The 26,458-nt window shown below is 39.5% G+C and overlaps 1 protein-coding gene across 1 annotated transcript; it reads right to left on the bottom strand.

Moving 5' to 3' along the window:
• kpna3 (karyopherin alpha 3 (importin alpha 4)) lies at positions 1–26,352 on the bottom strand. Its single transcript, XM_042494753.2, has 17 exons — positions 26,193–26,352; positions 20,654–20,698; positions 14,966–15,055; positions 11,601–11,630; positions 11,435–11,487; positions 11,231–11,326; positions 8,803–8,888; positions 7,413–7,499; positions 7,150–7,319; positions 6,763–6,807; positions 6,524–6,655; positions 5,917–6,045; positions 4,440–4,544; positions 4,058–4,129; positions 3,592–3,754; positions 2,891–2,985; positions 1–2,789 (listed from the first exon to the last, which is right to left on the bottom strand). The coding sequence occupies exons 1-17, from the start codon at positions 26,259–26,261 to the stop codon at positions 2,691–2,693; spliced, it is 1,566 nt and encodes a 521-aa protein (XP_042350687.1). The 5' UTR covers positions 26,262–26,352; the 3' UTR covers positions 1–2,690.
• Positions 26,353–26,458: the final 106 nt, after the last annotated feature.

Below are 26,458 nucleotides of genomic sequence, written 5' to 3' on the forward strand. Positions count from 1 at the left end.
GAGGATCCAACGGCTAAACAGCAAGTTTATTTTGGTTAGGATCAGAAACACAGATCATGTCCTGAGGGTGAGATGAGATGATATCAAAAATCCCCTGACTGAAATATGGCGATGATGGTTTGTGGTGTTTTTCGGGGGTAAATGAGTGGGAGAGATGGTGTGTTACAATGTTCAGTGAATTAAGATTGGAGGGGGAGCAGTTTGACTCTCAACAGCAGAGAGCAGCATTGACCATTCCCATGGCAAACTCCAACAACAGGGAGGGCAACATGTTACTGCGTCTCCCGTTTCATAATCCTCCAGTTGCTCAAAGAATCATTTCTATTCAATAAAACCTAGTTTTAGTTGAAATGAAAAACAAAAGGCACAATGATTTTCAACTCATTCTTGTCTTTAATATGCACAAGAGTTGAAAGCATCAATGAGCCACCTTAAAGAGAGGAATTCAATCTAAAATTTATAAAAAGATATAAACAATCAGAGGCCAAAACGCTGTCTGTTGCTTTTCTCCTATTATTTTATTTAAAACAACTTTTCATTAGCAAGTAAAAATCTTGCAACAAACATAAGCTTGTATCCAATTCGGATACAAGGCAACGTAATTGTAAATCTTTAAAGTGGCTCGGTCTAGTCTGCTAGTTCATAACTGTACACCCTCTCTATAGTTTTGTTCAGTAATAAACAGCTAGTCCCAAAAACAAGCCTGGGCTGCTCGTAACAACCCCACCCAATATTTAAAACCCCAGTGTGACCCCCTCCCCGCCTATTCTGACCCCCTCTCAGTAGTTAGCAGCCAACCAGAGGATCATAAAGTCTTCGAGACCCGGGTTTGGGTTCAAAGTTTGACGCCCTTTGAACCCGCACCCGCAACTGGGACATGGGACGGCACATTTTTAAACAGCCCGTCACCACTTAACGAAGCGAGAGAGAGAGAGAGAGAGAGAGAGAAAAAAAAACAATTCATCAGCATGTCATCACAATACATATGCAAGTCAAAAATAAAAACATTGAAACAGAAATACTGCTTCAAAAAAAAAACCAACAAAAAAAACCAAAAACCTCCCCAGCCATCTTTGACAGTAATCGTCCATCCAATGACTGTCAGCTGCAGCAGCTTTGTACAGGCTTTATGTAAATATATTCATATATTCATTAGACGGCAAAGGAGAGATACATATCACATTTTTTGTACAATTATTCAAATTGAGTGATGACATGTGACCTCTTCATCGAAAAAAAAAAGTAGTTAAGTACTGTAATCAGGACCTGTACTCGTAATATAAGTCTAGTCTTCGATGAGCGTAGGTCCCTTTCTGCAGGCAGACATCAATATGCCTTCTCAGACGTGTGCATAAGACTGAAAAAAAGTAAAAACGGACATATGGAAGCTCCACAGACTCAACCGGAAGAAAACTAAAATATCTGAAGAGAGAATTTAAAAATAATTAAAATAAAGGTCAGATGAGCAATTTTTTTTTTTTTTGTTAACCTCCCCCCTCCCGAGCCTTTCTGAGTTTCACATTACAGGGGAGTCCCGATCAGCCGGATCACAGGACGTGACCCGAGCTTGTGCTGCACAAAGTGGATGTCCTGTAGGGGGGACAAACGCTACAGCTGACATGTTCCTCTTCTCTTTAGTCTCTGTGTCTTCACCCAAAGGTGCTTCCTCCCATGACAGGTAATCACATCTGTAAAAAAAAAAAAAAGAAAAAAAAAAACTGTTGTCGCTCTGCTGAATCAGAAGCAGGCAGTTAGCAGGTCTGTGTGTTGAAAAAAAAAATAGAATTATGGCATTTTCTTCACATTTTTGATGATTTTTTTTTTCTTAAACAAATGTTAATTCAACAGAGGTCACGTTAAAAAAAGTGACGTTATTGAGTCAGAAGTCCCGTCAGTCAGTTTGCCACGGAGTCCTCTTTTTGCCTCGGAGCCCTTTCACCCCTCCACCTGCCCCTCCAGGGAGGGCAAGGGGGGTCCCGTGGTTAATCATGGCTTAGCTCTGGGATTAACTCTTTAAACTGGGTGAGAGAGGTTTTATTAGGGGTGCCCGGCCGTCGGGAATCTGTGTGACTAAATGTGTGTGTCAGTGTGCGTGCGCGTAGGTGAAGTAACACCAGAGGACAATCCAGGGGAGGGAAAGCACAAAATAAACCACAAACAAACAGCAGTATTTCTTCCCCGTAAGTGATATGATGGCTTCTAACAGAAGTATGCACACAAATCCTAAGTGTCAAAAAGTGTGTATGTAAGTGTGTTTGTGTCGGAAAATGTGCTTGTGTTTTTGCCTTTGTGAAGACTTGACATTTGGCAATTCAATCTTGCCACGGAGGCTTCTCCTTCCTTCTGGTTTTATTTTTGTGTGATATTTAGAAGCTCTGGCAGACAAAATCCTCCTGATGCAGGTTGCCAGGTAGTGACGGTGCCTGTTGAATTACCAGGACTTCTGTGTAGGGTTGCCGTGTTCAGTGAAGGATGACCATTTTTTAAAAAGAGAAAAAGAAAGAAAAAAAAAAAAAACACCCCGCAGTGCACAGGTGGGGCGGGTAAATCCTTCAGTGGTGAGTTTCCATGTTGAAGTGATGCTAGGTAAATCCTTCGGTACCAGGTTGCCAGGTTGGAGGAGAGATGGATGAATGTCTGGGGTGATTACAGAGTACCCGTGCAGCTGGTTGAACCAAACATCCTGGCTTTTAGAAATTAAACTCCTTCGTTTGCATGTTGGAAGCTGGATCAAAGTTGAAGGTCCCTCCTTGAGTGGTGTCGGGGATCAAGCTGGGATCTTCATCGATCTGAAATGGGAACACAGTGACATCACAGCCAAGGAAGACGTTGAGTGAGTAGAAAACACAAATTAAAGCCATGACATACAAACCACTGGTGATGAACTTACATCGTCTCCTGAAAAGTACTGATCAATAATCTCAAAGGCTAGTTTGTAGATATCCTCATTCTCATGCTGCTGCAGATTTTCTATCTTCTCCAAACCTGGAAAACACAATTTCTCCATTATTAACAACAGTAACACTGGGAACTGGCTTCTGCAGATAGGGTTGGGTACTGAAACCCTCTGTAAGACCGATACCTTCCAAACCCGATCATGACACAGACTACGGAGCCAGATTGTGTGTGGCCAAAAGAAAGAGTGTGTGTGACGGTGACGGTGAAGGTGAAGGTGCGGCAACCAGAGCAGAGCACACGGCTGGAGATATAGATGCTGTTAAACCGTGCGTTCACGTTCAAATTTGGCTTTGCAATAAAAAAATATTTCTTTAACAGCACTGACCGTCATTCTGTGCTTTATTTTCAAAAAGTACCCATTGGCACTGGTAGCTGTGAAAACTCATACAACACCCTAACCAACCCTCACTGCAGACACATTGTTCAATTATACAATGACACTAATAAAATACGTACTTTTGCCAGATAACAAGGCATGGAAAATAACACACCAATACGTCTTTAAAAAATGTAAAATAAACTGCACCAATGTGTCCAATAAATATAAAAAACATCTTTAATTTATAAGAGGATTAAAACAAGTAAAGAAAGCAGACTGAGGCGTGCTGCAAGGAAAACCAGCCAGATACAAACCTCCACACTCCTCTATGATCTCAGCGATGGTGCTGGCTTCGTCTCCCGCCATAATGAGGATATTCTTCAGGCCATCCAGGACGACCTGCACCACCTGGGAGTCCTTCACAGACAGCAGGTTACAGAACGGAGGGATGACATTCTGCTCCACCAGGTACTCCACCTATACAAACCCACACATACACACCACATTCATACTCGATTACAACACAGGCACATGGTTACAAGTGTGGAACACGTCCTCGTAATTTCACTTCAATCAGCACCGCCTAATTTCATATTCCAATAATGGGCTGTGCCTCTTGAAGAAAATTTTAGAATATTATAGATCTAAATCACATGCTAGGTATGGTTTTGGTAATTTAATTAAAAAATCATTAATGTCAAATAGAAAAATAAATCCCTCATAGCATTAAATGGACAATAAAAAAAGCTCCAGATTTCTATATGATTGGTCCCAGCTCACCTGGTCTTTCCTCCCACTGATGGTGAGGTTACTGATGGCCCACGCTGCCTCCTTCTGTGTACCAAAGTCACCCTGTAGAGAGACAGGCTGTCACTGAGATGTGCACATAGCAGGTCTTCTCTAAAACAGCACAACGCCGAGGCGCACAGGAAGAATTAGGCCACATTTACACTTGGTGTTCAATTTGTTTTAATCAAAACTTGTTCTGTTTCTCTGGCTACAAAAAACACAATGTGTCGATGCAACTGATAACACAGAATTAACGCCAACATTATGTTTCCAAATTTAGAGTCATATACCATCTGTTGAGAAAACTGAACACAAAGAATAGAGGATATAAAGCTTGAGGAATATAGTTTCTGTGTTTCCACTGTGCACAAACCTTAGCCAGTTGGTGAATGATCATAGGAATCAGTCCAGCTTCGATAACAGCTTGGACCTGCTGCTGGTTCCCAGCTGTAATGTTGGACAAGAACCAGACTGCTTCCTGCAAACAAACCAATCACAAATGTTCAAAACTGGTACTATGTCGTCCACACACAGACACAGAAATATTCCAAACCCCCTCCTGTGCATTTCTCTTCCTCTACATTAGCGTTTCTCACAGGGAGAGCAAACAGGGAATAAAGCTGATGGTTGGCTTTCCAAACAATAACCGTGTTATTCTCAAATTCCATCTGTCTTTTGTAGTTAGGCCCCGATCAGACAGCGTGTTTTTGCAGGAGGCACACCTGACTCCTTTATTTTGTTGAAGCGCTTTATGCAGCTTGCTGGGTCTATTTTTTAAATTGTTCCAAGGCAACCACTGAATCACCTGTACTTAGCTTTGCCGCTATTTTTCTCTAACTCTGATTGACGATGAGAGGCTGTTCCAAAATAGTACGATGGCCACAGGGAAAAGGATATTGGTGTGGGTTATCAGACCCTCAGAAAATCACACCAAGTACCACCAGCTGGTCCAGGAGCTTCGCCTGGATGACGGTCGGTGCAAAGCTTATTTTAGGACAATGCATCAAGGACAGTTTAAATCTGCTGCCAACTGTCGGGCCCAACTACTGTTGGTAAATTATTAGAAACTAGCTAAAGCAACAATTTGTTCAGATATGTTTGGAATGAGTAGGGTGACGTTAAAAGTAAGTTAATGTTGGCTTCACACAAACCATGTACCTTACTATTAATTGGACTATGGGAAAAAACTATGGTGTCATGAGGCACCAGAGCTTTGTTTTTTTTTTTTTTCAGCTCAATGCATTTTGAGGCGCCGCTGCAAAAACACAAGGCACACAGAGCAGAAAAAAAGCAACGCAAAAGCTTGAGTGAAGCACTTTCTCTCACTGAGAAACATCACAAAAAGACGCCTCAGGCTGCTAAAACACTTTCTGTCTGATCGGGGCCTTTTTGTGCATATTGTCTATACACAGCACCTGGACATGGGTATGTTTTGATGAAGTTTTCACCAACTCCAGTCAGATGTTGCTACCTCTCAAAATGTTCAGATTTCACCATACGATTCACGATCGATGTGCTGATGTGCATCAGAGTCACAGACATCAACATATCACGTACACAAATTAGCAATAAAAAGTTTCTATTAAAAACTAATTAACAAAAACACCTATAAATGCTACTATGTGATCAAGTGAGTAAGCAAGGGAACACAGACAATAACAAATCTGCCCCAGATATATTATACTTCCTGACTGTGAAACAGATAGCGCTCATAAATGTCATGAACTTCACTTGAGTTCACAAGTCTCAGACACGCCTCTCCTATTTCCATGCTAAAGCCGTAAGAAACTGGCAGACTTTCAAAATGCAAAAGAAAAACAACATGAAGGTTTAGACTTTGGTTGTGTTACCTTGTTGATCTTTTCTTTAGGGTGTGTGAGCAGGTTGGGGAAGTATGAGAGGACATCACAGTTGAGCACAACCTGTGTCTGCTCGTCTGTCCCTGTCACAATGTTACCCACTGCCCTCAGAGCTGCCGTCTGCAGTTTGGAAACAAAGAAGGGCGACAAAAACAAAAAATGACTGTGCTGATTCATTCTTTTTTTTAATTTCAATTTAAGTTTTTATCTATTTAAATGTAATCAAACAGACAATGTTATTATCTGTATTTGTACAACATCGAGAGGCCTGTGACAAATGCACATTTTTATAATAGCCAAAATAAACATTTAGCAGTTATAACCATACATTAGGATTGTCAATGACTTAACGTAGTCTGTCCATATAACATTTCCTTATTTATTTATTTACTTTAATACATCCCAGAGGTGGAGAAAAAATAGAATAAAATAAAAAATAAATTTAATGCTTGTAGCAGTACAATAGACAATAAACAAAAAGTTTAGAATATTCCCTCAAGTTACCAACAAAGTGGAGTCTCAGAGGCCCGACATATCGTACTAATTCATTCATTCTAACCACAGACTAATGAATTTAATCAATAAAACAAAGTCTCACCTGAACTTTGACCTCCTGATGGCTGAGGAGAGGCACAAGAAATGGAACAACTCCAGAGTCGATGACCATTTGGATCTGCTCGTTGCCGCCGTCCGTCAGATAGGACAGAGCCCAAACTGTGTCTACTAGGATCTAAACACACACGAGAGTTGTAAGGCAGCGCAAAGCGGGTGATTTTTCTGCACTATCAAAAAACAGTAAACACACATTGACAATCAGCCTTCCACTCCGATACTTACATTTATATCGGTGTGATATATTAGCACACAGAGGGCGGGCAAAATCTGTGGGGAAGGAAAAGTAGGTTGTGAGTGGGCTGGTTGTAGGCAGAGAGTTGATCAGATGAAGGCAAAAAAAAATAAAAAATCACAGAGAGGAATAGCTGTCAAAACCAGACTTCAAATGCCACATAAAGAGCTTCATAGTTAGAAATTCCCCTGGGTGACACGGCTGATTTGGCGACTGAAAACGCGCAGCGAAAAACTCTGTGTGACTCAGCCAGCAGTGACAGAGTCAACTGCAGAGCAACACATCCATCTGTCTGGCACATGAAAGCCTGCACGCACGCACGCACGCACGCACGCACGCACGCACGCACGCACGCACGCACGCACACACACACACACCTCTTGCACAGTTTCCATGGGTGGCGGTGGATCCTTGTTGCGGCAAAGGTTAACAATGACCCAGGTGACATTGCGGAGGAAGGTGATGGGGATTGATGGGTTGATGAAGGAAAGCAGCGGCTTGACCACGCCCAGGGAGATGACGTAATCCCTGCACTGTGGACCATCACCTGAGCAGGAAAAGTGGGGAAAAGGTCAACATACTGCTGAACAGTTACTTCCCCAGCAGTGTGTACGCACTTCAATTAGAGGATGGTACTCACCTATAATGTTTCCTAAAGCCCATACAGCCTGTTCACATACGTTCTGGTGGGGAGAGTGTAGCAGCCGCAGGAACAGGGGCACTGCATCTGCACACAGACATACAGGAATCAAAAATTTGCACGAGGTAACGGATTGTGTAACTCGAGCGATTAGCTCTGTTGCCTGGTCACATTCAAAGCCAAATTACATAAACACACAAACCCACAACTGCTTCACAACAACAGCTTATCAAAAGTACAGGCATCAACTAAATGCTGACATTTTTTCGGGAATCCTGTTGGATTAGGGCTGGGGCCATTCGTCATTCATTCATGTGTTGATTTGCAAACATGCTTATAGTAAGCTGCATCTGTTCAAAACATGGTTTCCTCCTACAACTGTTATGCATGGACACCTAAAGCGAAAACCATCTCACAGAGCTTTGTCAAGACAGCACCGTCCTGTTTAATGTTTAACCCTACCCAAGCATATAGGATTATCAACACGGGGAATGTGTTTCTCTAATTGGACATTTAAACTTTCAGCGCAGTAGCAAACGTTATACCATGCGTCCTCGAATATTGTTATTTGTCCTTTTAATAATTTCCGTTAACTTTAACGACAATGCACAAGTAAGAAAATTTGTGTCACCGACTTTTCTAAGAGTCTGTGTGTCATTTCAGTTCTTTTCCTTGCCTAACACAGGAGCAATAATACAATTGCTAATGATGATCTAAACTGCATATTACTCCAATGACGGAATAAATCCATATATTATAACCATAACCCCTACTCACAAATTTGAGGTCCAGTATTTTTCTGATAAGGCATCTGAGACATAGGGTCTATTATTATTATCATTATTATTAAATATTATTATTGTCATTATTATCATTACTCTTATTTGGTGCTGTATGGATATAGTGACAGTTTCAGCAAATATGACAATACATTTTTTTATTTTATTATTTTAGAGACTACAGCTTTAAGAAAAGTTTGGTGGTGATTTGTCTTTCACATGTTAAAATATAATGTAACAAAATGCTGTATGTATAAGTATAAATTAGATATGCTTTGATTACAGCAGTTGCATTACTCAATCCGATTTAAGTAAAGTTATATTATTTCATCTTTAATTTTAATCTGTTTCCTTTTAAATTTAGCTTTATTTTAGATAAGAGAGAGACATTCCTCACTTTTTTTGTTACAGCCAGCTAATCACATGACTGCTGGTCATGGCTCTCTGATGTTTGGCTTCATTTCAAAATAAGAGTGCAATATTATCTAATAAAAACACAATCCAAAAAATGACTGACTGCCTTAATGAGTGAAAAAACAAATAAACAGGCTTGCTCTGTAGACTATAAACAAACAAAGACTGCAAGAAGACAGAATGTGGGGTCAACTTACCGGATTTAACCACAGCCTGAGTCTGTGCTGACGTCCCAGAGGCGATGTTGGTCAGAGCCCAAGCTGCCTCAAACTGAAGAGAGGGGCTGCAGGACACACAGCACAAACCAGTTAGGATTTAAAAAAAAACAAAAACAAACACAGTTACTGATATTAAGAAAGCTTATATAATTACATTGTTGAGTGGAACACAAAAAGGAGGAACAATAACAATGATAAATATTGATGTGAATACTTCCTGAATTCCCAGCTGCCACAGGATGCTTTTCAAGGCTATTTTTTTAATTTCCCCAAAACACTCAATACACTCAACTGTGTTTGGCCTTCAAGTACTTAAAGGGCTTTTTAGAGCAATACGCCTCAAATCTATTTTAATCAAGAGCTTGCTGCTCATCAGGTCATAGTAGAATTTTCCATAATTAGTTTCTTTAAAAATATATATTAATATTCACTTTAAAATCTATGTGAAATCCTGGCGAATCTGTGTCCTCGAGATTACATCCGACGCAGCATCAGAAGTCCTGATGTCGTGCTGTCTCGTCAACCGGTGCTGTGTAACTATCATGAAATAATTTCAACAAAATGATGCAACACAAAATATTAGAAATCACACAGACTCTAGTGATCCTCACACCACCACCCACCAGCCAAATGCTGGTAAATCTTGGCAAAGGGTGTTATGTCCGTCTACTCCACTAAATGTTTCATCAGACAACAGACCATGATCTGGATTTCCTACTGGTTTGTGAGGCTTTAGCTGGGATGTAGAACAGTGAACAGGGTGTGGTGTCCTTTGTGATGTAACCAGCTGCTGTGGTTGCCCGTGGACAGCATAGTTTTCAGTCCTTCACGCAATCACAGATTTAATTTTGAAGACCTCAGAAAAGACTTTTGTTCATTTTACATGGTGCTCATCCTCATGCTAGGGAGGCACGGATTTATTGGCTGTACTTGCCATCAGCCTTTCAGCGAGTAAGATGGCATTCACCAATGGCAGTGGCTGATTATCTGTTGTGCCGCATTAATTTTGGGCAGGCTCAAAAGCAGGGTGTAAGACTAACGGCATTCCAAGGACAAAAGAAAACTTGTTTGGGAGGAACAGAGATCTTCCATGGACCACGTTTGGGATTAAAGGACGCATTAAACTCACGTTGACGTGTCAGGGGACGCACCCTGTTGTTCCACTGATGATGCTGTTAGGGCTGTCCAAAATACCTTATTGTGGGCTCCAGAGCTTTGGCATTAATCAACAGCGAATAATCCAAACTTTGGTTGGTGGGAGCATGTTGTTAGATTGAATATGCGCTCATTCAAAGGAAGTGTAATAAACTATGACTAGCTTTAACCCTTTGAAACCTGAGTCAACTGGTTTGATGTCTTATAGAAAAAATAAGGAAAAAATGACCCACTCCGTAAGAACTGTCCCACAAATTGCAAGAAATTAGTAAAAGTTGACGAGGGAAATTACCCAAAAATTAGTTAAAAAGGTGGGAGAATTATTGGAAAATTATCAAAAACTGGGGAAAAATGTTTGGAAAACTATATCTAAAATCATTATAAATATGTATTTACAATTATGTTACCCAAAAAACATGAAAAATTAGTCATTTTCTTGGCTTTTTTTTTTTTTTTTGCTTATTTTCAGGTAATTTTCTTGTAACTTTTTACCATTTCTTGCTACTTTTTGGGCCATGTGTTGTGAAGTTGCTCACTGCCTTTTTCCCATGTTTTTGAAAGAAATAATTTTTCTCAGATTTCAAAGGGTTAAAAATTTAACAAAACAAACAAAAATAAAAAAACATCGATATCTCCCCAGAATTTCACCATCAGTGCCTCCATACTTCATGCTGTGCATTGCGTTTGCACCCAATTATGTCATTAAGCTGAGCTGGCTTTCTGCCATAATGCCATGGCAACATATTAGACAATTATGTTCTCTTGATGTCTGTACATGGGCTGTGCTGCATTACGGCATTTGCATCTCAGAAATTGCACAATAGTTCAATGAATGCTGGTGCTCCATGTTACCACAACACTATCTGTTCTTTGTTGCCATGGTAAAATCCTTACAACCTCTTCCTTACAAGTTCCTCGAGCCCAGCTATTCACTCTCACCCCTCAGCGAACACAAGGTCCTGGGAATTTGGGAAGTCCGAGACACAGGAATGCTGTTATATTTGGCTTGGCCTGGACCAAGAAGACCAGCCAACTGCCCTGCGCGCCTCCACACACTCTCACGCGTGGACACAGTGGGATACGCACACACGCGTGCACACAAAGCCTTCATTGCGGCAAATACTTGGTGCAGCAGCGTCCAGTAATCCATCACAGTAGTCTGCGGTGTTAACAGCTAGAACACTCAGTTCATCGCGTCACAGAGAAAAAAAACGCTGAAGATAAACACAAACTGTTTTGGAGTAAGACTTACTTGTCATCCCGTTCCAGGCATTTGACTAAAATGGGCAGGATCCCAGACTTTATCAAGTCATCAATGGGAGGGTTTCTGTCACTTGAGAGCAGTTTTCTGATAAAGGACAGAAGAAATAATCTCAAGACCTTAAAGTGCAAAAAAAGAAAAAAACACAGAAAAAAAAAACAGCTGGTGTCTGCATGCGTTTTGTCCGTCACTCACCTGGCCGCCTGTACAGCACTGAGCTGGATGACCGCATTATCACTGGTAGCATTCTGCAGTGACAAGGAGGGAAGGCCCTTATAAATTTTAGCAAAGCATAATCAAACAGTACAGCAGCTAATGCTGGTTCATCAAAGAAAGAGAAATGTATAATGACTGATCTCACCTGTAAGATGGCATCAAGCGTAACATTTTGCTGCACAAAGAGAAATGTAGAGGAATATTAGCAGGGGCACTACCATCAAATGTAAACAACACCATCACTCAACAGCTTTTTGCAATCATGTGACTGTTATGACTTGCTATATATATATATATATATATATATATATATATATATATATATATATATACACACACACATACATATATATATATACACACACACACATACATACATACATATACATATATATATACATATATATATATGTGTGTGTGTGTGTGTGTGTGTGTGTGTGTGTGTGTGTGTGTGTATGTATGTGTGTATGTATGTATGTATGTATGTATATAGATTTTTTTCTTTATTAGGTGACGCGGGCATAAAACAAGTAAAGGGCATTACAAAGACAATAGAAAAATAGAAATGCATGGCAAAATAGCATGCTGATATTTTCCCAGAAGTTCACAACACATTTTCAGGGGAGCTCATGTGTTATTAAGAGGAGCAGAGCTCCCCCTGGCTCTCCTGTAGATCGCACCCTGGTTATAAGTTAACATTTTGTATCTCATGCTGCTCAGATGTCATTTTTACAATGTTATATGTAAGGTGTGGATTCAAGTTATGAAAAACACGAGCAGATGCTCTAAATGCATTTGCAGCATAACTTAAAAAAACGCAGCCTTGATTAACACCACTTTACATAATATGTAAAATTTATGCAAATGTGTTTTTTGTTTACAAGTCTGTATTGAGATTTTAGCAGCTTGCCCCACTGACCCTTGGTGTCTAACATGAAAAATTAGAGATGCAGAATACGCAAAAGGATTGGTGGCTTTCGATGGAAACTGATGAGGAATTCAAAATGTGCTGCGCCCTCTTTTTTCCTTTAAGTGTCTTTGTTTGACTCTGGACATCAAAATGGCTTAAAGATTACAGCAGTGTTTCCCCTTTAATCGTACAGTCCTGACAGGGTTCCCACTCCAATGGGAAACCAACCAGGCCAAAGAAAATATTTTGATAATGCCAGAAATAATCCCAAATATTCAAGTGTTTCTCTATTATTCAATGTACTACAAAGAACTGTGTGTTGTTAGCTGCAGCTGTGAAGCACCGTGACTCCGTGAACAAGGCAAGTGTCTGTGGTCAGTTTACATGTCCGTAATAAGAGCAGCACAGTTGAGTGTCTGCTATCCAAACTGCTAAAGTCAGCTGAACAGGTGATGTAAAGATAACGTTGTTGGTAGGCTCCTGGTTACAAACAGGCTTGGAAGTGACTGAAACGCTAACCTGCTGGCAGATTCTGTGTTTCAAAGTTTCCAGCAGAGCCAGACCAGGTAATATTTGGTTAAATCAGATCAGTGAGACTATTTTGCCCTCATGAAAACCATGAAAACTTAACTCCTGCCATTTGCTCCTAGTGTAAACTAACAATGAGAACCAGCTTTAAAACTAACATATTTCTTTTTAAATAAGTGCTGTGGAACTTATTCATGCCAATGTGATGAGTGATTAATGTGGATTTCAAAAGGTAACTCATAAATATTTGGAAAAGTAGGCTAATTGTGTAATATTTAAAGAAACTTAAAAGTTTTAAATTTGAGAATGGCACAGTATGTAATGGTAGGTGGTGGAATGAGCACTAAGTTGTGTTGTATCTCTACTGTACTGGCTCTAAAACTCAAAGACATCACTTTAACAAATAACGCCAGTATCAGCTTTCAATCACAGCTCCCCTGAGGCTATGACAATGCTTCTGTGTCAAAACTAACATCAGGACGTAATAACATTGGATGAATGAGCTTTGACGTGTGGCGGCACAGTCATTCAGTTTTTGATCAGATCTCATTTCCTTTCTCACTACAGCTGCTGCTGTGGGCCACAAATTTAGACAGCAATTTCAATGTGTGATTAAAATGCATAGATTGGCTCGCCCTGCAGGCCATTCCTCATCATGTCATTAATCTACTGAAAGAATATTGTCAGATGTAAATGGCTTTGGAGATAAATACATCTTTGGCAGCGTACTGCAACACTGCCCACATACGGCATGTTAGATTATGTAGAGAAACTTGATGTTATAGCAGCAAAAGATGGCTTTTTGCCATTTTAATAAAAATTATAACCACAGACTTTAGCAAACTCTAATTTAATACGTACTCTACTGTAAAAAAAAAGAAAAATGAAAATCCTTCATCAGATAGGAAGAACTGGAGGGTTGAAAAGGTTATAAAGTTGATTTACTTCAAATGCTGATAAAAACCCCAATGAACACTTTATGTTATTTCAGTAAAGCCTACATTTGGTTTGCCTTGAGAGAGAAAAAAAGCTCTTTCATTTTTTCATTTGATTCGATGTGGTAAATTTAGGTAAGTATTAATGGTTCTCTCTCCTGATCTGCGCAATGTTAAATTCAGTAAATTATTCAAAAAATAAAAAAAAATAGATGTTCCCAATTATTTTCAAAATTCAGAGTGCAATGTCAGATAAAAAATATTCATGATGTCAATCCTTCCTCCCTCATTTTTAAGACTTTTGAAAGATCGATTTCAAGCTTTTTAAGGATCAGCGGCAACCCTGCTCACAACTTCTTGACTTAAGTTTTTTTATTTGCTTTCCTCACTTCTATTTCTCTTCTAGTGCACTGAACGCAACTGACAATTAGAGTGATTCCTCTCACCAAAGGGCTTTGCCATCTCTGACGCTGACTCAACATACTGAATCAGCCAAGAAACGGCAAAACCGACTAGTTCCGACACAACCGGGCACACCCCAAATATAATCAATGGGTTGGTGTGTCAAAGCCCTAACAGAAAATTACAAAATAAACTCACCAAACCAGCCATCCAGTCGCTGTTGTGGAGCCTCCAAACATATCTCACTGACCAGGTGGAGTTTACAGAGTTCTCACTGACATTTACAATTAAATGACAACTGTGAAATGACTGAAAGCTCCAAAACAGCCACTAAATAAGCACGTGGTAAGACTTGTTTAGTCAGCTTTCCAGGATCAAGAATGAACTTTCCGTCTCACCTGAGGAGAAAATGTTTCTTGTAACTTGAATGAGTTGGCTTTTTTAAGTTTAAAATGGTAAGCATAACTAACAAACAATAATAACATGAAGACGTAATGATATTTAACTTGCACTTTAAATGCTTTTATTTGGGGGGGGGGGGCATCCAGTTAAAAGCAATCTTTCCCCAAAGAAATATTTTATTCTTATTGGTGCTGTTCAGCTACTTTTTCCAACGTTAATCACACACAGTTTGATTCAAATACACTGCCCACTTGGTTTTAACCCTTCTGACCCGTTACCCAGACAGTCCAGTCTCACTACGTCTCTCCCACATACGCACACACCCACACTTACTCCTTTGAAGTCTGAGTCGACATCAGAGTCCTCCAGACTCTCCTCCTGCGGGACATTTCTCTTCTTCAGTAGATGTTCGTCTCGTTTGTTCTGACAAGAGGAAAAAAGACAGAAAAGCAATGAAGGGAGGAGATGAAAGTGTTCATTAATGCATTCATGAATTCTTAAAGTGACTGAGAATCTAGGCCTACCCCCCCCCCAAAAAAACAATTCCTCTTTGCCAAACTTTCACTTTCTGGAGTGGAGCCTACATATTAGAAAGCCCATCCTCAGTGGGTACGTCAGAGAAAAAAACTGCCTGCAGGCGAGTTCACAAAGCAAACACACACTCATCTTTGAAGGACACTGAACCTTAACCCTCTAACCCGCCCTACACACTCTGCAGCGCTGCGGCACACATTCATTCAGCGGGGAAATACAAAGACACACATGCACATACAGACAGGAAGAAAGAGCCACACATCCCATCAATTTACAGGGCATGTGAGTCAGTGGTAGGAGGAGATTCCCTTGCCCTACATTCCTGTGCATCATGCTGATGTGCGTCACTGATGACTAATCAGCTAGTGCAGTGCCTCTTGCTGCTCTGATCCAACTAAAAGGAATGTGCTAGACTTGAGACCACCTCAGTATTTCATAGCGATGACGTTCTATGTTCTAACACCCATGGCTGCGCCAGCGTTCTCCAAACGTCTGCTGATGTCTGTGCTGCTGTATGTGCCTGTTTACCAATATTTCTCAGACATTCTCCGAAACCACAATGCTTAAAAGCCCTGTGCTTTCTGTACCAAGAAATGTCTTTGCAAGTGAGTCCGTCCATGATTTTATATGATGTTTGCCTGCTTTCATTTTTTGACGGTATCACTTGTGCTGTGTTGTGTTGCCAAAAACAGAGAAAAAAGTTCAGTTCAATTTCAGAAAAACAGCAGTGCGCTTCAAAATATATTTTGCAGCGTCAAAAAGGTGTGTGGTAGAGGTGGGAATCAAAGACTGATAATATGTAAGATGTTTTGGGTTTTTTTGCAGAAATATGTTCTTGTCCACATTTGCTAAAAATAACTTAATAACTAAGTCAAGTCAAGTTTTTCTTTCTGATTTCAATTCCAATCTATTTGCTAGCACCCAGTTCCTAGAAACCAGAGGGGACCTTCCTCTTCCACAACCTACATATGTCTCTCTTCTTTCAGTGACAAGGAACAACTTTGAATTATATGACTGAACCAATAAAGATAAGACTCGTGGGCAAAATTGACCAGTGAGGTAATAGATGAAGCCATCTAAAATAATAAATTAATATGTGGTGAATCTTCATGCTTAGAGGAACACCACTCCGCAATTTGGATTTAGGAGATACTGACTGTGTTAGTGCTGCATTTGTCAGGTATGAATCCCACAGAAAATACTTCATTAGGACAAAAAAGTCACAGTGATGACTGGTCTTTCTGTTGTCAAACTGGCAAAACTTGTGACTGGACCGTTGCCAAGAAACACATACACAGTCCTACACACTAACTCGCTACTTTGTGTAGGTCTACATGTTACCGCAGGCCAGCTGCTCATCGTGTACATGTTTCAATTTACTGTGCAGCCAGTAACATAAGATTCAGGTCTCTTTGGTGGCATGTGTGATACTGAGGAGTTAACAGTTTGATCAGACAGTACCACTGCAACATTGGATGATATCATATAAGCACATCTGGAGGTTAGCAGTTAATTTTCCAGGTTTCTTTCCTCCATTTTGTCCTCCTCTGATTACCACTCATCAGTTACCTCAAATGCCATTAGCCATTTGCCTTTATTTGATCGGACAGGGGTTGGAATCAAACCCGGGCAGCTACCAGGCTAATAATAATAATAATAATAATAATAATAAGTATTGATTTCAAAGAAGTTAGGGATATTGCAAGACAGATTTCAACGGGGAGACCGTTCCAAAGTTTTTTGGGGCCCTGACAGCAAAAGCACAGTCTCATTCAGTTGTAAGTGTCGACTGAGAGACTGTTAGTGGGTTTTTTGGATTAACTGTCGATATAATCAACAGTTTAGAACAGCACTAATGTGGAGACAGTTCACATGGATTTGAATAATGCCTTTATGATCAGGTTTTAACTGGTTAACCCGATTTCTCTTCGCTCGTTTAAACACCATATCCGAAATAAGATCATAACCAGAAAAAGCCTCATGAACTGGTTATTCGTGTCCATGTAACCAGCATTCATTTAATGCCTCTAGTCGAATCAAATTACTTGGTCAGAACAAACTCTTGTGTAAGCGGATGCAAAAAACTCTTAACCCAGCTTAGATGTAAGCGATCTAATCGTCCATCGCAAGCCCAAATCATCTCCCAACTGTGGGTGAAAATAAAAATAACCTCAGACCCAACAGTAAGTTAAAAAAAGTGCATGACAGAACTGTTTACACAACACAAAACAAAGAACACAAAGACGGCGCTACACTTTTAAAAGCTTTTAATACTCAGCTGCGGTTAAACTGTATTCAAACCATTAAGACCCATAATTTCATTGAGGATGAAGACAGTGTGTCTTATTCCAATAATATCCAACATGATAGACAACACTGCAATACACAACTAGAATCCAGGAACTAAGTCTGATTTCAAGCAGCGTCTTGAGGATCTGATGACTGTCTACGACAATTAACTCCCATTTCCGAGCAAGTTTTTGTTCACAGTTCTAACCAGAAAATGCATTTGCATCTTCGAGAAATATCCCACTAGGCACTGTCACAGTGTCAGAGTGAGTGTCAGTGAAACAGCTCTGAAGTGCTGAAGGCTCAACAGTCTCTGGAGACTGGTTTGCATACATAAATCATGATTACACTCAACAAAATTACAGTAATATCAGACTTAACTTTTACTTTGAGGGTGAGTTTTAACATTCGTATAAACTGCAAAACTGTCTTAAACTTTTGCTGCTACAAAAACAATGTTGATGTTTGATCAGGTTATAGCTCAGCAACTGCACATGACCCAACAGTAGCATATTTGCAGAGATGAAAAAAAAAACTACCAACAGATAAAGAGCCCTGTGCAGGATGTCAGCATGGTTGTATCTGAGTGCAATCAAGAGAAAATGATGCCAGCATAACCTCAGAGGGTTCATCACAAGATGCAGAATGCCTTGTCGGTCTCAAGTATAGAAAAGGTTACATTTTGTCGTGGATATCTTAATGGTTTCTTATACACTGAACAAAAGCCGGCCATACCGGATGGATGAGGAATTATGTGTGCAGAAAAATGTTATTCAAAGTGTACCACATCTTCTGTGAAACATGGTGGTGATGGTGTTAATACGTGGGTATATATGGCTATAGCTAAAACTGAATGCATCAAATCTCTTTGAACAATGTCGTCATAAAGCAACGGCAGCACAATGATCCGTGTATATACAAAGTAACCCCTTACACTGACATCAATCCAACTGACCGTGGGTTTCTCTTAGGCCTGCACAATACGCAAAAAAAGCAATTATTTTGACAGATATTGCAACAAGTTTCAGTACAAAATGGCAATTTCTGCATTTTATTTTTGCAGAAAAATCTACATAAAAATGATGGTCATGTGATTTTTATTGGATCCAAGCAAGCATGTTCCCTTGTGTCTCGAATACAGTTTGTAGGTAGGTGCATCTCTGTATCTCAGGTTTCCAAGGGTTAATTTTGTAGCCCGTGGTTCACTTACTAAAGATCAGAATGAAGGCTAATATCCCCTGCAACATGCAAGAAATAAAGTCTTGTGTCTTGTGTTGCCTTTGGGTCACATTGGGCGTTCAGCTGATGTAAATGTTAACACCTTCAAATTAACGTGTAAAACTGCCATTTTTATTTCACAGTCCTGGTTTTATTCTAAATGACAAATATATGTAATATGTACAAACTGCACATTTTACAATGCCTATTAAAAGTATATTGTTTATGTTTGGCTCCAACACTCCACACAGACACTTCATCAACAATTTGGTAGCTCCCCTTTCCTTTCAGTCCCATCACCGTACTGGAACAGCGGGAATGCAACAAATCAACAACAAACACAGTAGCCTGGCAACAAAAACTGATCCTGGCCCAACTTGTGTTGCAGTGCAACAACATTCAGCAACATACTGTGCTGGCCAAAATGAATATACGCCAGGTAGCATACTTTGTACCCTGTTTGTGCTAGTTCAACTATTCAGCTGTAAATTCTTTAAATAACCTAATTTTCCCCTGTTTTCATAAGAATGCCCATAAAAAGGTTCCTTTCCACTACTAAATACAGGTGTCTGTTTGAAGGGATCTTGATTATTTATGGACCAACTTGGGGGGGGGGTATTTCGGGGTGTTATTAACGACTGCGGGGGGAAGAAATTCACACGTTTGCCACCAAACATAACTTATAATACATTTGAAGTATAGAAGGAAAACAAAAATGTATGACTTGCAAAAGTACTCATGACAAATGCTTTGTCAGTTGCAAGAAAGAGTAATAGTTGGTAAAATGTGAGCCACTTCCTGTAGGACTTGAGCAATATTTTTGATACTAATGATCAATGAAATGGCGAGCTTCGCCAAGTGCAATGAACCTTAATGTCCAACTCTGTTATACTTATTTGCCATTAAGCTTTTTTTCTAACCATTTTGTACAGACTGTATGGCTATAATCAGCCAAAGAAAATCTTAGTTGACAGTAATTCTACTCACTCTTCAACCAATCCATTGTTTGATGGGGGAAAAAATATGCATGTTATCTCTAGATTAGCTGAATCAGCCACAGAGCACTAAGTGCTGGTAGCTGTGCGTCAACCAACATTTTTCTTTCTGTCACAGAGTTCAACGTTAACTCAACGCAGGGCTGAAGTGAAAGATATGTGTGATCTCAACAGCAATATTATTCAAAAATAAACTTTGGTTAAAACGCCGCATTTGTCACTGCTACCATTCGTCCAATCACAGCGGAGAAGGGGGACGGACAAATTCCACAAAGACCAGCCATCACAGAGGACAAATCCAAGCGCTGAACAACAATTGCCCTTTTCAGCTGAGAAAAGACACACTTTTCTGGACACATGGCCTCATTAAAGTAACCCCAGGGATTCTCCAACCATTGAGAAAAAGGTTGTACTAAAGAGAATATCGACCAACCAATAGACCAACCCACCAGAAGGTGACAACCCTGGTGCTTCCTAGTGGCTCTCAACATACAAGAGACATGCTTATTTTCTGTCTGAACTCAACCTGAGCCCATTTATAACAACAGTGTAGTAACAGTCATTTGTGACACAATCTCCTACTAAATGTTAAGCACAGCCCAAATAAACTATCATATAACATACATATTAAATAGAGACTGCATAACATTTCCCCTCATCAATGAGAGACAGTCGGGATGGATTGACGGCAAGGAAGCCCATACATTATGCATGACGTCACACTGACTACAAAGTCAGCATTAAAAATAAAGAAACCAAAACAGGGAAATTGGAGCAAACCCGAACCAATTTCCACTCGGGGGAATTTGAGTATTACAGCTTGGCCTGGCCAAAATCTGGGTCCGGGAAGAGAATCAAAGCTCGAAGTCAAACTCCATTGGTCTTGATTCTGAGTTAGATGTATAATATTTTGACTGAGGACTGGTGTGTGTGTATGTGTGTGTGTTTGTGTGTGTGTGTAGACAGATGGTGCATCTTTTCTCACCTTTCTCAACTCAACTGTCACCTCATTTCGATGTCTTCTCATAGTCTGTAACAAAGAAGCAAAAAGAAAGACAGCACATGAGAAACCATTTGACATTTTTGAGAAACTCTATTTACTGCAGAGAAAAAAACATTTCAGCCTTTTACATGGGTAACAAAATTGTCTAATAAACCCCAAAATATCATAAGCAACGGATATCAAATTATATGTTTTCCATTAGTTTACAAGCCTAATTAATCAGTCGTTTTATTTCAGGATCTCATAACCATCAAAATGACAAAACTTAAACAACAGGGGGCTCGTAAATGATTCATTTTTTCCAATTTAAACAAAAGACTGTGACCGAATACTAAGAACACCGACATATTTCTGGGGAAGAGACTTAAAAAACAGCCCAAGTGAGGACAGACTGTCTGTCGGGTTTGCAGTTCATCCCGAACAGTTTGAGATGGTCTAAGATCTTGTGACTGTTTGAAGAGGTTCATGTTGCCTTCCTAAATAGCATCTTACGTAATCTGGGACAGTCATAACTCAGGAGACTGCGGAGCAAAGAGGTGTCTCCCAACCACTGCAAAACAACAATAATGCCACTATACTGACCCAAACAAAAATGTCCCTTACGCAGATGATCTAAATATAAAAGGCAAGTCTGGGTGTTAAAAGAAATGAATGCAACTTAATACACTTAAATTTGCTCAATTTGCCAAATTCTGTCTTAATTCTGTTGGTTGTTGTACCCAAAATATTAACCATTTTTTTAAAGGATCGGTGTGTAAGATTTAGGGGGATTTATCTGCAAAAATGGAATACAATATAAGTATTTTGTCTTTAGTGTATAATCACCTGAAAATAAGAACAGTTTTGATCTCCTTAGAATGAGCCGTTTATGTCTACACAGAGAGCGTTTCTGGCCCAGAACGATCAAACCACACACTAGCTCCAGATACAGCCATTTGCGCCGGCCAGTGACATAAGCACAACTGCAATGAGCAGCGCTGGAGTTAGACTGTAATGTGAAATTGTTTTATTCGGTGTTTCTAGTGGTTTAAACCACCAGATTTGTTTGTTTTGGGGAGAAAGAGACCGGTGTGAACAACTCGGCTTTTAGCAAAAACCTCCTAAACATATGGATCTTAGGTTATCATAGTAAAAAAGGAAATTCACATTAGCATGTGTTGGACTAGCAGCCAGCAGCGATATGCCAAAATGCATTGAAAATTTTGAAAACATTGAAAAACTGAGACTACTTTGGCTTTTGATCGGTTTAAATCCTCAGGTCTGTTAGTTTCAGAAAGAAAGAGACCCTTTACGGATTGTTTTTTGGCGTTCTTGCCTTAATTTGACAGTATATAATGTAAGCGTGAAAGGGGGAGAGAGGGGATGACATGCGGCAAAGAGCTGGAAGCGAACCCTCAGTTGACATGGCAAGGACTGTGCCTTTGCACACGGGGCGCTCGCACTATCTACTGTGCTACCGGGCACCTCTTACTGAGAGAAGCTTTAGCTAGTTGCAATCTACAATTCACTGCTAGACACCAACAAATCCCCCTAAATTTTACAAACTCCACTTTAAAACAAAGCATATATGCCTGCAAAGACTCAATCGCTTGAGCTCATCGAGGCACTGCAAATACTAAATAAACAAACACTAAATGAAACAAGCAATTCTGCAAGGCAAAAAAAGATATGCTATTTCAGGGTAAAAATGCTTGAGCAACATAAGCCATTAAAGCATTCTATATGCTATCCCGGCAAACAAAGAAGATTATGACCTGCAGCATGTGAGTTTTACTGCTTTGCGATTCAAAGCTGCTCCTGATGATGTCAGAAATGAAGAGCAATCTGTTATGCCTGACCTAAATAAATAAAACCCAAACTGGCGGTTTCTCCCCTCCTGTAGTCTGAGTCATCCATTTAGCAAAACTCAAATTCATGCAGAGGCTCTTAAGGGGACCCAGGTCAGACATCCAAGATGCCTGAAATAGCATCAGGAATGCACTTGGCAAAGTCCGCCTGTCATAGTAGCCATGTGCTTGTCACATTGACTCCAAAGTTTCAAAACAACCACCTATGGGGCATCTATCTGTGCTTTGGGGCTTTTGAGGGTAAAAAAGCACCCTGGCAGATTTTGAGGGGCCATTATCAGACATATCTTTGTTTGTGTTTTTATAGTTAAACCTCAGAGAGTTGAGTTTTGGTAAAACACATATGTATGTGATGTACATAACCAAACCAAGCCTTCATATTTGTTACTTTGACATCCTCCGTTGGTCTGATACTGTTGGCCTCTCTCATCTTGGCGTGTCTGAACACAGCCTCTGCCAAATGGTACGGTCATCATGTCAATGGGCATTACAGACAAATGCCGTCACGCAGATTTATAATTAGACTTGTTAGATGAATGATGCTGCATTACCTAACATTTACACTGTTCATTTGAAAGTCGGATACTTGGTATACCGGTGGCAATTTCTAGAATATGTAAACTGTCACTAAGATAACCTCTACTGTGCTTCACATTTACGTTCTTAATTTCAAAAGCAAAATTAAGGTGTTGCTGTAGCATAAAGACAAAAAAGTAAAAATAAATAAAGAAGCAAAAAATAGGGGAAAAAGGACAATGAATGCATTAAGAGATAATCCATATAAAAGAGCAATTAAAGACAAAGTTATTAGAAAAAGTGACACTGTATGATTAATAACAGCAGGTCTTATTCAAGTAAATACTGTACACAAGAATAATAAAGTATGTATACTGGAATTGACCTCTTCCTCAATGGGTTTCTTTCTCAAGTCGCTGCTGAAAAATGACATGCCCAAAGTTAAAAGACTATTTCTCTGCAACAACAAGGTCTCTGTGAATAGTTTTGGTTTCCAGTTAAATGTAAATTTGGGAGATTTACTGTGTAGGTGTAAGCATAAGTATGGAAGAAATAAGACAGAATAAATAAAAGCTTTCTTTCTTGCCTCACAAAACTTTTGAAATTAGGTAGCCTGTGTCCAAAACCCTCCAGCAAACCACACTACAACATCTGAACATTACCTGTGCATAGAACAATGCTATTAAAGTAAAGTAAAACATAACTTTGATACAGAAATGTTTAGGCTAAATATTCAAATTGGCCTTTTTAGGTAAATTTGGCTCCCCGGTAAGTGACAAACTCGTTTGATGTCACTGTAAGTATTAAATCCATCTAAAAATAAAAGGTTGGGCATTACTTCAAAAGATCAATTAATCAGACGTCTATACATGTTCCTATGGCTCTGTAATGTAGAGAAAATAAAATATCATGATATTTTGACCAAATACCTCAATATCGATATTGTGATGATATTAGAATTGACTGCTGATTCTTTCGCAAAAACATTTACACAATAAGACTTTTGCTAAATAATCATTAGTATTGTGGATTAATGATTAAGTGAGTAAAAGCAAATAGAATATGGCCATAACAATCTGGTAAATTTAGAAAATTACATCACTTTACTCTAATTCAGCCTGCTAAATTAGAAAGAGGCAACACTTACAATATTACAATATTCAACATCTCATCGGATGGTACTTGTCATTGTGTGTAGGTGTTATAATATTTCTACATGTTACTGTATATCTTCTATCTTTTTATTGTAGTTGTCGATTGAAACTTTTTCTTAAGCTGCTGTCTTGGCCAGGTCTCCCTTGAAGAAGAGATTGTTGATCTCAATGTAACAGACCTTGTTAAAAATGGGTGAAATAAATAAAAACGGATATGTAGTCTCGTATTACAATATCAATATAATATCGATAAATTTCCCAAGCCCTACCAATTCCCAGTCATAGAAAAGCATAATAAACGGTCAAAATGACCAACAAGTAATGACAGGTATCTGTATATGGCAAATAGAAATTTCTGATGTAGTAAGACAGTATAACAAATTAACATATATCAGCATAATAGCACAGGATAGTATGCATTATAACATACAGTATACGGTGCAATATTTTATATATAACATATAAGAAATTTGTGAGATAACATTAGACCTAGTTATTGATAGTAATGCTGGCTCACCATTATCCCAGTCTAATGCACCTATTTTTCACTGAATAATACCATAATAGTAGCTAAGAATAAGAATAATAGAATAGTACCATAATAAATAGTCAGAAAAACAGTTTAGTAATGATACTTGTCAGAATTGATGTAGTAAAACAGAAATATACAATGTGGTAAGACAGCATACAACATTTATATAGACTAGTATGATATAGCATATTATGAGGTATAATAGTTAATATAAGTTGCATATATATATATATACATATATATATATATAGACAGTTACACCAATTATTAATAGCAATGGTGGCTCAGCCATATCCCAATCTAATACAACCATTTCTCACTAAATGTCTCTGATCAAACAATTAATTCACGGCCTTCAATTGTCAATACATTGGCCGTTTTTTGTTTTTTTTTAATTGGTTTTACATCAGAGTAGACTGTTAATCAATAACATCTCTATATGTTCACATACACAGAAAACCATAATAGCTAGTCAGAAAAACCTCTTGTGTAATGACACTTGCCTGTATTAATATAGCAAAACAGAAACATACGACGTGGTAAGACAATATAACATATTAATACAGATCAGTACGACATGTAATAACACTATAAGTTATAATATTAAAATAAGTTGCAATGCTATATTCATGACATAACGTTAGATCAAGTTATTAATAGTAATGCTAACTCAACGTTATCCGGTCTTATGCACCAATTTCTCGCTGTTGGACTCTAATCAAGCAATAAATTCATCACCTTTTATTGTATAAGTTAGCAATACATTTGCCGTTTTCTACATGAAGCAGACGGTAAAACTAAGGTCATTGCATCATTACCTTTCAGCTGACTGTTTAGTGGCTTAGCCAGCAGCTCAGTTTAGCTCACCTGGCTTTAGCTCTCTGCTTGACAGCGTTAGCAGGCTAACAAGGAGGGGCAATGTTTGGTTAGGGTGGATGTGGACCGGCCGTATAAGTCAACCTAAAACGATGTTTTACTAATATCGACAAATGTATGTGACGTTCGCAAGTTAGCACTGGTGATATTTGGTGTCAGCTAGCTTTAAAATATACCAAATGTCAAGATTACGGAGCCGGCCGGGCCCAGCCTCTCCTGCGACCGGTGTCCAACTAGCTAGCTAGCTGGCAGTGACAGCTACACCGCCTGCCCTTAATTCCCCCGTTTCCTACGGTACAACTGTGATGTTACTTACACTTTACAAATATTAACTACTGAATATTAGTAGGTCACGGTTGTTAACTACACAATAATCACACAAACGCTTAATTAAACGGGGAAATCACCGTTAAAAAGATAGGCCAGGAAGCACTTTTGATGGCGAACTCTTCATGTTAGCTAGCTAGCTACCTTAGCTTGCTGGCTGGCAGCTGCAGCCGGGGCCAGGCTCCCCAACGAGGCCCAAAGTCTATCGTTATATACGCAAAACTAACTCGATTCATGTTATTAACACTCGCGTTTATGTGTCAGCTCACCTCGACATCACGACCCTTGTTTTTAAAGCTCTTGATGCGGTGGTTTTCCAAGCCGGCGTTTTCTGCCATGGCTGTATGGGGTTTAGCTGATACTCCGGCTGTCGGGATCTCCTCCGTGAAAGACGAGAAACGGCAGCTCCTGTGCTGCTGCTGGTCCGGAGAGGGGGAGGAGGAGGAGGACGTAACAGATCGCAGAGTGAGGGGAGGAGTTAATGCATGCCTCCTGCATGGGCTGCCCTGGTTTCCACGGCTGCCTCGACGCAGTA

The sequence above is a fragment of the Plectropomus leopardus genome, chromosome 10, assembly GCF_026936395.1.
Source record: "Plectropomus leopardus strain MGB_pleo_1.0 chromosome 10, ASM2693639v1, whole genome shotgun sequence".
Lineage (NCBI taxonomy): Eukaryota > Metazoa > Chordata > Actinopteri > Perciformes > Serranidae > Plectropomus > Plectropomus leopardus.

Excerpts from the sequence above, each read along its gene's own strand:
- kpna3 (XM_042494753.2), bottom strand. The coding sequence starts at position 26,261 with ATGGCAGAAAACGCCGGCTTGGAAAACCACCGCATCAAGAGCTTTAAA. Across the intron at positions 20,699-26,192 it reads ACAAGGGTCGTGATGTCGAG|ACTATGAGAAGACATCGAAA; the intron begins GTGAGCTGACAC and ends TCTTTGTTACAG. Across the intron at positions 11,631-14,965 it reads TCGACTCAGACTTCAAAGGA|CAAAATGTTACGCTTGATGC; the intron begins GTAAGTGTGGGT and ends CTCTTTGTGCAG.